At 41.1% G+C, this 12,722-nt stretch overlaps 1 protein-coding gene across 9 annotated transcripts in view; it reads right to left on the bottom strand.

The window, feature by feature from the left end:
- Positions 1-12,722, bottom strand: part of AFF1 (ALF transcription elongation factor 1) — a 188,568-nt gene that overhangs the window by 18,231 nt on the left and 157,615 nt on the right. For 5 of the 9 annotated variants that reach the window (XR_007773513.1, XM_050946780.1, XM_050946781.1 and 2 more), the window contains 4 exons: positions 11,592-11,689; positions 7,180-7,444; positions 5,564-5,655; positions 4,232-4,295 (listed from right to left, as the gene is read on the bottom strand). Coding sequence is in view for 8 of the 9 variants with exons in the window: in XM_050946780.1 (XP_050802737.1) it covers positions 4,232-4,295; positions 5,564-5,655; positions 7,180-7,444; positions 11,592-11,689 (519 nt within the window). In the remaining variant the exon portion in view is untranslated. The remainder of the gene's footprint in view (positions 1-4,231; positions 4,296-5,563; positions 5,656-7,179; positions 7,445-11,591; positions 11,690-12,722) is intronic. The other 4 variants (XM_050946782.1, XM_050946783.1, XM_050946786.1 and 1 more) reach the window with 1 other exon arrangement.

Here is a 12,722-nt window from a genome sequence, read left to right as displayed (position 1 = left end):
GGCCTGCTCCCCCACTCTTCCTTTATGGGTCAGGGGTTTTTAAATGCTTCGTGTTCTTTTGATATTAGTCTCTGGCCTTGGAAAAATAGGTATGTCACCTTCTAATGATAGGCAGGTGGTATTTTCCAAAGTTTGCTTCACGCATTGTTCTTTTAAGGACTGTTGATATTCTTCCTCAAGATACCTTATCTCTGTCATTGTTTCAGTTCCTATTTGTCCCCCATCCGCCCCTCCCCCCGCCTCCTTTGACATAACTTTGTGCAGTCAGCCAGAACAATATCCAGCAGCTAAACTGAAACACGTCTAATATTCCTACAAAATAATACAGCTATCACACTCCTTTTCCCATGTCTTTTTTTAGCAAGACAACCCTGGGAAAAGAGAAGAACAATTCTAAACACCACTAGAATTTGGTATGCCTATTTAAAGAGAACATGTGTCAAACATGTATTCATATTTTAAGTAATAAATATATACTTTGCTTGCTATGAACACTATTATATAATCTTTCGGAACAACATAGCCTCATTTTATTCTCAGATTATGTATTTGGAAAAATACCTACACAATAGGTTTTTCATACGGTTTGAAATGTATCCTGCTATTGGAAGAAAATGCTGCCTTTATCTTTAATTGCAAGCTCTTATGTTATGGAGTTTTGCAGTAAAGTAGTTTGGCGGATTTTCTTAATCTGCAAAGATGTTTAATCCTTTATAATCCAAGAAGCCTGAATGCTAACAGCCAAATGTTTAAAACTAGATACCCAATTTCACATGAATTAATGTATTTGTAATTTGCACGAGTTGTCATACCTGTCTTCTGTTGCGAAGGCACTTTTTGAAAGTATTTACACTTGTGATCAACTTGGTTTGAGTTAACTAACATCCCTGAAATGTATTTTATCCAAAATTACGGACATGCACTCACAACTTTAACTTCATTTTAACAGATTATTTCCCTCCTAGGAATTGCCCTGGTTTCTTTTTCAATTAAAAAACTGAATTACAATTACAATTTCTGTAAACAAGAAACCCAAAGAAAATGCTATTTTATGAAGTATTTTCTTCAATGTTATGGGCATAATCACTGGAGAAATCTGACTGCTTTTGCTACTCTGGAGCAACACAAAGCAACTGGAGCATACTGGACAATTGAAATAGGTTTACAACTGCATTGCATCACTATCCCAGTTTCCTCCTACTTCCTCTCATCCTGTGTCAGTTCCTATTCTAATGGGTCTCTTTGGGGCATCTCACCCAGGTCTTGGACGTCACACCATCATCTCTCTGAAGGCAGAATCATGAGATTCTTCCACTCTGTGGTGCAGTTCTCTATGATCTACCTCAGCAGGTCTCACTTCTGCCTAGACCCTGTGATTCTATTCCCTTCAGAGACAATGGCAGTGGTAACCAGAGACTAGACATCCTTCTCAATGCAAAGTATTATTTATTAGAGAACAAGTATTTCAGAGGGAAACTGCCTTAAATAACAATAAACCAATCTGTACACATACCAGCTTTTCCCTAAATCTTACCATCCCCTGGAACTGGGAATGTCTTTCAGACAAACCGCTCTGCAAAATCTGTGTGTGTCAGCCTGTCTCCCTCAACAGCTTCTGACAATGGAGCTTCCTTTCCCTAAGGAGGGCTTTTCAATTGCTTAGAATTTTGATCTCCAGGCTCCCAGGTTTGGCAAAACAAGGCTTGCAACTTGTTGAAAACAGGGTACAGGATCCCTGAAGCTAACAGCATGCCCCATTCTCTCAAGGGTGTGCCTGGGTGTTGGTAACTGAGGGTATGTCTAAACTACCCGCCGTATAGGCGGGTAGCGATCGATTTCTCGGGGATTGATATATCGCGTCTCATCTAGACGCGATATATCGATCCCCGAACGTGCTCCCGTCGACTCTGGAGCTCCACCAGCGAGAAAGGCGGTAGCAGAGTCGACAAGGGAAGCCGCGGACTTTGATCCTGCGCCGTGAGGACGAGAGGTAAATCGATCTAAGACAGTTCGACTTCAGCTACGCTATTCACGTAGCTGAAGTTGCGTATCTTAGATTGATCCCGCCCCCCAGTGTAGACCAGCCCTGTGAAGCAATTGTGTTGTCTTCCAGCATAGATCCCACTGAATTTGAACATTATAGGCATATAATAAACATTTCACTACCTCAATATAAGTTATACAGTCTCTCTCATTAACTAGGTTACATATCAATATTCTTAAATTATCACATAGACCTATGTCTGTCAGATCTCCAACTCCCCACTCCTTCTTGCTCTCTTAGTGCTACCAACTCTTGCTGTTCCATCGTGAGATTCAAGATATTTGGAATGGTCTTAACACCCCTAAGCTGTTGGAATCAAGAGATTGAGAATCTCAGCTTTCAGGTTTTTTTAAGTAAATTTCTAGGCCTCATCATTGTAGAGAAACGCTTGAAAACGTGTAGTGAACACACCCTAAATGCTTGGAAACTAGGAGGAAATAAAGAGAAAAAAATATGACATTTTACAAAATAAATTTAAGTCAATCATTATTTTTAAGTGCCAGCCTTGTGACTTTTGAGCACTTGATGTTGGCAATAATGTACCTTACACCACAAGCAGTGCTTTCAACACACACACACACACACACACACACACACACACACACACACACACACACACACACACACAAAATGCGTGTCTGTGTCAAATATTTATTTCACCCTCTGTTACAGTGTGTAATTATTTTCATGTGTTTTACAGTACATCTACAGAAGTGCATGGCACTTGCTAGAATGTTCAGCAACTTTCCACAATATGAAGGGAAACATGACATATAAAGGATAGAAGGGTTGAACTGCATATAATATATAATTTTACCATACAACAGCAATTATTAAGAGGACAGAGTAAAACTGAAAAGGCAACAGGAAGCGATACGCTATGTCAGACTGCATGTGTAACCAACTAATAGCTGGATAATTAACCCAATCTGTTTTCTTCTCAATCCATTTCTTATTCCCCCCCATCTTCCCTCCACCCCACTATTTAATTTTTAGGTGCAAAAGTTCTGTGGCTCGAATAAAATAATTAAAAGGCATAATGAATATACACACAAATTGAAATTGGTGCGGAGAAAGTAAGGGACTAAGGGTCTGATCTTGCAGCATTGAATTCAATGGGACTTTTGCAATAATTGTCAACAAGAGTAAATACCCAGGCCTTAAAAGCATTAGCTAGAGCCAGGGATAGGGCAAAAAACATCTGGGGATTTGGATGGTCAGTTTCCATTTAATTTAAATGGTGCCAAATCCTCTAGGGAGCTTTATAAAATATCAGCATTATTTTTCAAGTAGGAAGAAATTAGAGTTAGGATAGAACCTAGGCCATTTGCACTTGTGGTCTATGTAGCGTTTTTTTAATAAAGGATCTCCAGAGATGAAAAGCTAGCTAGAGTCCACCAGTTTGTCTATTTTAGCAAAAGCATCTAAAAGTTACAAACAAATAAATCCCCGAGTTTTGATTTTACAGATACATTACAGAGAACAAATGCTCTTATTACCTGATTATACCATAACAATGAACAAAAAGTACGTTTAATTATGCATGTTATTAAGCAAACCACACCTGTGAGAAATCCAGGTAATCATAGTTACAGAGCTCATTTTCAATCTTGTTTACAAGAAGTGTAATTATATTTTCCGACAGTAGACTGTCTTAAAATACTTCAATCTGTTCCATCTTTCAAGGGCTTTGTGACAGTTTTGCAAAGCAAACAAACCTGCTAACCCTGTATAATGTGTACGGGGTGAACATGGTCATATCAACTTTGAATTCTGTTCTGTGCGACTCATTTTCTAGATCAGGTCAAAAGACCTAAACTGGACATAGCTCAGCCTTTAGTGGATACAAGCCTAAAAAAATATTTAGAGATCTTCATTTAACTGGGAAAAATATGAACAAATCTTGTCCATATTCCTGTGTGTACTAGATCTGAATGTGACAACTGGATATGACACAGGATTAATCTATTTTGAACCCCCTGACCCTGTGAGATAGGATTTCTTGGCATGTGTCCCAAGAGGAGTAGGTTGTACCTTGACCAATAGATACAGAAGGCTAGGTGGGAAGGAAAGAACAAAGCTTTTATTCTGTGATCCAGGACATATGCAAAAAGTGCACCTTCATAAGCAAGCCACAGGTTTATTTAGAAAACCTTTTAACACTCCCAGCACAAGGCCCAGACGTACCATTGTGTCAGCTTTGTGCTTCAGTCTTTTGGCCTCCTCTATGTGATACTCCATCGGATGTTGTCTGAATTAGAAGTGAGGGAGAGGAGAGAGAGACAAAACAAAAAGATAGAGTAAGTATCAATTTTAACGTTACATCTCCAGGACCCTGTAACTGCTGTATGGGCTGCTGCTCTGATGACTTAATTACAATCACCACCAACTGAATACTGTCAGACTGTTTGGCAATGCTCAGAAGTCAAGTTCCTGCTTAAGGAGCTTACAGTCTAACTCTAACAGACAGGATGGTCTGGATTCCATCAAAAGAAAGCTACATTAGAAGAATGTTCAGGTTGCGCTCCCGGGTACTCTAAAGTCAGAAAATTCTAGTTTCTGTTGCAAGGGCAAGTTTAGCTCTGCCTTCCTGTGCATATGCACTAATTTAATTGCATTATCTTGTCTTGCTTCTCAAATATAATACAGCATACATATTCTTCTACAGTCTTCGGTTTACATGTGCAACACTTTGTAGTACCATTCACTATTCTAGGTATGCCAGACAAACAGGGTCCATTAAACTCATTTGGATGCAAGATACACAGTGAATGAGGCAGAGGCTCTTACAGAACCTGCCTTATTCAGTGCACATTTTATAAAGCATACTTCTGTCCACGTACACCTCCATGCATTGGACTAATGTATTTGTTGTACAAAGTGTGCACAGCTCACTGTGTACTCATAAAACTAACAGAGAAATAAGCAGGGCTCTGCACAGACTCCTCTCTGCCTGAACTAAAAAGTGCACCGATCTCGCTGCTCATGGGTAAAGTGCCATTTTCAAAGTCTCATAATTCAGCCGAATAAAAACAAATGTTCACTGATGCACACAAAGGCACTTATCAAGAAGGGTGATTTCCTTGCCAAATGCTGTGTCATTTCTACAATGGCTTTCCTCCACACTAGAGCGGTAAGAAAATGGGAGCAAAAAAACAAAAAATTTTTTAAAATAAACAGGGCAAGTCTCTGCTGGGTTACCACACACCCGCCACATGGAAAAAATAACGTTTTAAGGAGAGATCTGAATGAAAAGAGGGAGATCATGTGCATACAAGGAAAGTAAGTCTTAAAGAAAAGGGGAACTATAATAACTGACTAGGAGATGTGACTGAGAGAAGGGTACAACTCAAGGAGGCAGTGAGAACCGAGATCCACACAGGGGTATCACTGTGCAGAGAGTCTTGAAATTGAGAGCAAGAAGTTTATGTTTTGCACAAAGTTAAGGCACTGAAAGGACAGTGAAGATGACATGATCAGTGTGAAGGAGGAGGAGGAGGGTATAAAGAAAAACCTTACTTTTCAAACTTGATTTGAGGTCTCCTTGGCTTGGAGGTACCATTTGGCAAAGAAGGCACCGGGAATGGGTTTTTGACATCTCCTGAAGGTCCCTGGGAAGTCATCATGCAGAGAAGAACTGGTCAAGGAATTTGTAATCAAAAGCAGTTTTAAAAGCTTTGGGTTTCCAAATTAAAAAAGAAAATTGTTATTTAGTCTCAGAATATATTCTCTTTTCTCTCTCTTTTTGTAAAGGAGGAGGAAACTTGCCTTCTTATATTACTGCTTGCAATCTTCAGCACAATGTGAACTTTTCCTGAGGGGGAGAAATTAAGTAACAGGTTTCCCTTGCTACTGAAACAAGAGATGTATTTAGCAGGACAATGGCATAGTGAGCTAAGAGAGCACTAAGACTGATAACAACCCTGTTTTCTCGGTACAAATAAGATCTACTCCATGTTATTCACACAGACCCATTGCTAGCTTAACCTTGAGGTGTGAGGCAACAGTTGCTGAATTTAAATTACTTGCTGAAATTCCAGAAAAGCAGAGTTATAAAACAGACATTTGAAGCTGGCTAGTGCAACTGCCCACATCCTCTAAAAACCAACAAATGAACAAAGTTCGGATTACATATATCCATCCAAACAAAAATGGCAACAGAACTGGGTTTTATAACCTGAAAACATCCAGCACTAGCCACAAGGCTCATCAACTCTACTGTGAAACAATTTTAGAAATAATACATATTAGCACAAACCCAGGTCCTATTCAATAACAGGGGCCTGCTTTTTAAAGGGAGCTCAAGTCAAACAAAAAAAATGTTTTTTAAACAGGCTGACTTGCATATGCAACTATTATGCCTGCAAATGTGCCTGCTCAAAACCAAGGCCAGGACTGAGAATGTGATCCTATAACCCAAGCGTCATCTTTCACATTTGCACATCCTCCTGATTATTTGCTTACTAGCAGGGTGAAGGCAGATGGGAAACTTTATGGAAAGCATCAAGTTAAACTGCCTTTAACAGCACAGATCACCTAGGGCTGGTTACAAAGTCCAATGAAGCCAATGGAAAGACTCCAATTGACTTCACTGGGCTTTGGCTCAGGCCCCTGCTGCACAACAGAAGTTGCTGGATAGCTTAGCCTCGATCAGCAGATGTCCTGCCTCCAAGGAATTTTTTTCTGGAACAGCAAAATCTTAACAAGTCATATAAATAACTTAAAAGTATTACAAATTAGTGTATTTTGTAAATTATCAAGTACAATTAGCAAACATACTGAAAAAGCAAAGACGCTACTTTATTTTGTTATCTGGAGTTTTAACAACATACAAATCATTGCAAACAACAAACAAGTAGGGTACTTTGTAACAAACAATCATGTCTTACTAATCAGAAACCTCACCCTAGTCTCTGCTTTTCTACCATTGGGGAGAACATATTGATTTTTAGTGAGCAAGATTTTGCTAGACAGACTCGCAGGAACCAAGAAAAAAAAACCTGTCTAAAAACCATAGTGTCACTCATTCAAATGCCTTGTCCTTTAAAAACATGAAGGAAAAGAGAATAATGTTGCTGAAGGAAATTGTAGAACACTCACTGCTAGAATGACAAGCTTCGCCATTAACAACTTACACCTACTTTGCTGCTTTTAGAATGTTCAGAATGCTTCCCCTCCACTTTCCTGTGCTTGGAGGATGAAGAATCCTTGTGGTTGCTCTTGCTCTTGGCAGTTCGGTTATTGGTGTCAGGCAGCTGGCTGCAGGTGCTGCTCTCGCCCTTGTGTCTCTTTTGTGCCATCTTGGCTGGCTTCTGGGCAGATTGCGCAGCAGACATTGGTGGCAACGGTGGTGGTTGCAGGAGCTCCTTCTTCAGTGTCTCGGATGGAAATTTGGATACTCTGGAGATGGAAAATGAACTTAACATTTAGGGTGGTCATGGTATATAATACAGAGCTTTAAAAAAATAGTGAATTACATGGTGCAACGATTCTGTTTATTCAGCTGGAAATGTGAGATGACTAATTAAGAAAAGAATCCATCAAAAGCAAGAGGAAACTTTAGGGACTTTCTGGAGATTTAGAATGCGTGTCCTCAATTGTCAACAACATGCAGGAAAATCAGATTTGAAGCAGCAATAAAGACAAATTTCAGGTTTGTTATCAGAGGAAAATTTTACAGCTAAATGACTTGGGATTTAAGAAGAGCGAACATAAGAACAGCCATACTGGGTCAGACCAAAGGTCCATCTAGCCCATCATCCTGTTTTCTGACAGTGGCCAATTCCAGGTGTCCCAGAGGGAATGAACAGAACCTTGTCGTCCATTACCAACTTCTGGCAAAGAGAGGCTAGGGACACCATCTCTGCCCACCCTGGCTAATAGCCATTGATGGACCTATCCTCCATGAATTTATCTAGGTTTTTTTTGAACCCTGTTATTGTCTTGTCCTTCACAACACCTTGCAACATAGCCACCTTCCCATTTCTTCCTTCTTCTTGGATTTATGAGAGACCAGAATCTCTGAGAAAGGACATCGGGCATGGTAAAAGCTACCACAGCATGTTGTTTTTTCAAAGTGGCTTACCACAGCACTGGCCTTCTTTCTTATTTCGCAGAATGCACTCTTTGTCCCTAGCATCAGATAGAAATCCTCATGACCTCAGATCATATACTTTCATAAAATTAAGTGAACGTGAAGACTTGCCAGTTAAATTAGCTTGCACAGAACTGCTGAGATAGAAACCACTGTTCAAGGGACAGGGATGTACCAGTTTTGTTCCGTAGGTTAGAGAGTGAGGTTACCACTAGTACTAGTTTGGGACTTTTGGACAAAATATTTTTCCATTGCAGAATGTTACTTCATCAAAGCAAACATTCATCCGATGGTTTCTGAGGTTCCGGAAGGAGACAGTGAGAGAGAGAGAGAGAGATTGACTCTGTAGCCTGATGGTCAGAGCATTCACCTGGAATATGAGACTCAGGTTGGAGTCCCCGCCCTGAATCAGGCATTAGGTCCAATTACTGGCCATTCTGACGTGGTGTTTTTTTGGTTTTGGTGAAAAATTTCACGAAATGAAAATTTCTCATTTTCATCCCAATGCAAATGGACACAAATGTCTCAGATTTTTTGGAAAACAGAATTCTTATCCTTGGGCCAGCCCTCGTCACCATCAGTTTACAGAGTCTCTCATCATCACAGGCCAGATTTAAAATCAGCCAACTCTGGCAGAGGTGTACCTCTTCTGTAAACCTCACTTAACTGGCCACTACCTTTGCAGCTTCTTTGGGTTGTCAAAATGATATAAGGTACCTGAGTGGAACAGTGAATTTACCCTCATGATCTTTACTGACTGGAGTCCAAAAGAAAACACGAAAATAAATGAAAAAACAACCCATTCAACCCTAAAGCAGAAGTTCACAAACTGTGGGTTGTCGTGACCCCATTTTAGGCTGATGTTAGACTTCCTGGGGCTGAAGCCTGAGCCTCACAACCCGGGGCCAAAGCCTGAGCCTCACCACCCGGGGCCCAAACCCAGGGTGGCAGGGCTCAGGTTACAGGCCACCCCTACCTGGGGCTGAAGCACTAGGACTTCAGCTTTGGGCCCCACACCCCGCCTGGGACAGCAGGGTTCAGGTGGGCTCAAACTTTGGTTCCCCCTCCTGGGGTTGTGTAGTAATTTTTGTTGTCAGAAGGGGGTCACGGTGCAATGAAGTTTGAGAATCTCTGCCCTAAAGAAACTCCAGCTCTTGTTGGGCCCAAGGCAGAAACACATTCCAGAACTGAAGGCCTTCCACTAATAATGCCCTCCTGCAAACACCCAGACATTTAAACATAGGGACTGTTAAGCACAAAGACCTCATCCAGTATCAATTGCCTTAGTGTTTTCCCTGCAGAGAGGCTGTCTGCTCAGATAGCTAGACCCATTCCATGAAGACATTTATAGACGAAAGTCAATTATTTTTGGTTCAATTCAAAGTAATAGGACACCGCTTCAGCTGGGGCAGATCTGGTTTTATAGGCCCTCTCCAGCTGATGCAGCCAAGCAGATGGGTAGCTGCATGCTGCACTAGTTGTAGCATACAAGTCATCTACACTCATGCAAAGTGCATTGCAATCATTTTGTTGAGGAGTTACAAAGGCCTGGATAACTTTGGCAAATCTAAAAGAAATGTTGAGCTATAATGCTGGATGCTGAGGGAAGACAACATTTTTGGATACTAATGCCAGCTGGGACTCCTGGAATAATCATGGTACAAAAGACACCCTGAAATTGTGAACGTTTTGGATAAAAGATGGAGACAAACTTCCCTAATAATGGAAGTAGGAACAACTTCCAAACCAAAAAGCACACCTGTTCTCTGGATAAAGTTTTGGCTAGTCTACTCTCATCCAAGTCCCAATCTTGGCAACGCCCTGAGAAAAGCAAGGACTCTGCACCATCTGGGTGTGATTAAAGCCACAAAGTTGCATGTCATCTGCATACTGAAGACAGCATAGGCCACATCTTTCCACTGTCTCCTCAGCAGCCTCACATATGCAAAGGGTGACAGAACAGAGACCTTCAGAACCCACAAGGCACTTAGAACAGATGTTCAATCATCCAACACCACCAGCTGTGACCTCTTGGACAGGAAAGAGTAGGACTACTCAAAACAGATACTGTCTACTCAACTAGAGTCTGTAAGCAAGTTGCCAAAACCGCATAGTTAGTGGTATCAAAGACAGCTGACAGATCTATTATCTGATCTAATATCAGTAACATCTGATTTTTGTCCATCATTAGTCCATCATGATCACCAACTAACAAGACAAATGTGGTCTCAATATCAGAACCAGCGCAGGAACCAGAGACATCAAGGAAATCTGAGGCTGCTCGATCACCAAGTTCTTTATCACAACCTTCATGATATTCTTCTAAGCAGGAAAAGTTAGACAAGGCAGCAGTTAGGTAAGCCGCTTACACCCTGATTCTAAAAAGCACTGAAGCATACACTTAACTTTAACCATGTTAACTTTAAACATGTTAGTAGTTCCATAGAAATCATGTGCTTAAAGTTAAGCATGTGCTTAAGTGCTTTGCTTGACTGGAGTCTTAGAGTGCAAAGACAGTTCATAACACGCCAGATGCCTCCCCTCTCAGGACCAGGGCTGGCTCCAGGCACCAGCATTCCAAGCTGGTGCTTGGGGCAGCAATCTGCAAGGGGCAGCAGTCCCTGTGTTTTTGCCCCCAAGCAGTGTGCCGAATTGCCGCCATGGGCGGCGGGGGCAGTCTGTGTGCCACTGTGTCCCTAGAGCAGCAGGCGCATTTCCACAGTGGAGGCAATTCGGTGGCAGCTTCTATGTTTAGCTGTCCACAGCGGCTTCAGCTAAACATAGAAGCTGCCGCTGAATTGCCACCGCCGCGGAAACGCACCTGCCGCCCTAAGGTCACATGGCAGCAATTCGGCGCGCTGCTTGGGGCAGCGAAAACTGTAGAGCCAGCCCTGCTCAGGACAGAGCTATTGGTCAATTAGGGGACTGGAAATCAAAGTTTCTGGGTTCTCTGTCCTGCTGTACCCAACTCCCATGTGTGATCTTGCGTTAAGTTACTTAATTGCTTTCTGCCTCAGTAAAATGGGTTCAGTACCATCCCACCTCATAGAGGGTTTATGTGCCTTAATGGTTTGTAAAGCACTGCAATCCTGACAACAAAAATTTCTCTGAGTATTAGTATAAACTGTTCATGCACAGCTTCCAAAAAACAAAAATGACTGCAGAGGCTGAAAGGCGGTGGGAAGGAACTACGGAGAGCAAGAAAAAGATAAACAAAACATCCTGAGATATCCCAAAGGGCTCAGGTCCAGATTTTTAAAGGTATGTGCATACGTTGTTGGCACCAAGTTGTAGTATGGTGCAAATTTATCTTTACATTTCAGATAGCATATATATGACATTAAGCAATACCATACCTGCAGGAAGACAAGGGGAAACTGCTCCTCACCAAAACCTTTTTTTAAAAAGCTCAAGTTCATGCATTTTTCTGGCATCTCGCCACTCTATACTCACTTCATTTTACTGGAGTCTTTGTGACTTGAAGACAACAATGATTTGGTTTCTTTCTCCAACTTGATTTTCTTCTTATCAGGCTCTTTCTCCACTTCTCCCTATTGAAAGCAAACCACCACCACTTAGATGCTACATACACAGGTAAAAGTGCAGGCCAACATAGCTAAAGTTGATTTCTCAATGTTAACACAAAAATACTAAAAAACAACAACATGCAAATCCAGAACACAGCTGATTAATCTAAACATCAGCTTCCCTGAAAAAAATTCCAAATGACATTTTGTCTTGTTTCGCTAGAAGAGATTGATTCTGGTGGAAATACTTACCCCCCACCAACACCCCAAAAGAAAAAGGTAAAGTATTTTCTGACTTACACGTGTGACAGCAAGTATTTCTAAATCTGCTCTTGGTGTTTTGTTGCTAATGAATATGAATCATACAGAGCAATATAAAGCATATAAAAATTCCTTCTAGCAATGTCATCAATGATAACGAATTGTGTTTTGTGATATGCCTCACTTGCCAAAAAGGAAAATAAAGCACACGGAAGAATTAAACCACACAGATTGCCCCAAGGTCATTTCAACAGGAATAAGGTACAGGGGAAAAAATGTTTGGAACAACTGCCCATATGCTCTAAAATAATACCAGCTTCTCAGTGAAGAGATATACAGAGAGAGCAGGTTAAGTAAGACTTTAAAAATGTATTACAAGATCTGTGGAAATTGTGTGTGCATATTTGTTTAATTATCAACTGGGTGAAAAACTTTAAAACTATTTTAATATGGAAATACTGCAAAATTTGAATGAGTTAATCAATCTGCTCGGCCCATGTAGCAGTTGGTACTAACCACACTCACACGAAGAGATTCTCACTAAAAGGGTGAGGGCATCATTTCATCAAAGGTTCAGTCTTGTGAGGTACCAGTTGCCCTCAACTCTCATTGACTTCAAAAGATGTGCAGTACCTCACAGGATTGGACACTTCATAAGAGCTGGCGGCCTTACAAGAGCTTTAAAGAAAGTGTCTTTAGATCACCTAGCACCCAGTCTGTCAAACTCCTTAACTGAGAAACCAGAGGATTTTTTTTCCTGAAGGGGAAAAAACAAATCCACTCCACTGAATTGGTA

Source organism: Gopherus flavomarginatus, chromosome 3, assembly GCF_025201925.1.
Source record: "Gopherus flavomarginatus isolate rGopFla2 chromosome 3, rGopFla2.mat.asm, whole genome shotgun sequence".
In the NCBI taxonomy this organism is placed as follows: Eukaryota; Metazoa; Chordata; order Testudines; family Testudinidae; genus Gopherus; species Gopherus flavomarginatus.
The sequence above is the reverse complement of the archived record's forward strand: the minus strand, read 5'-3'. Positions and strand labels throughout refer to the sequence as shown.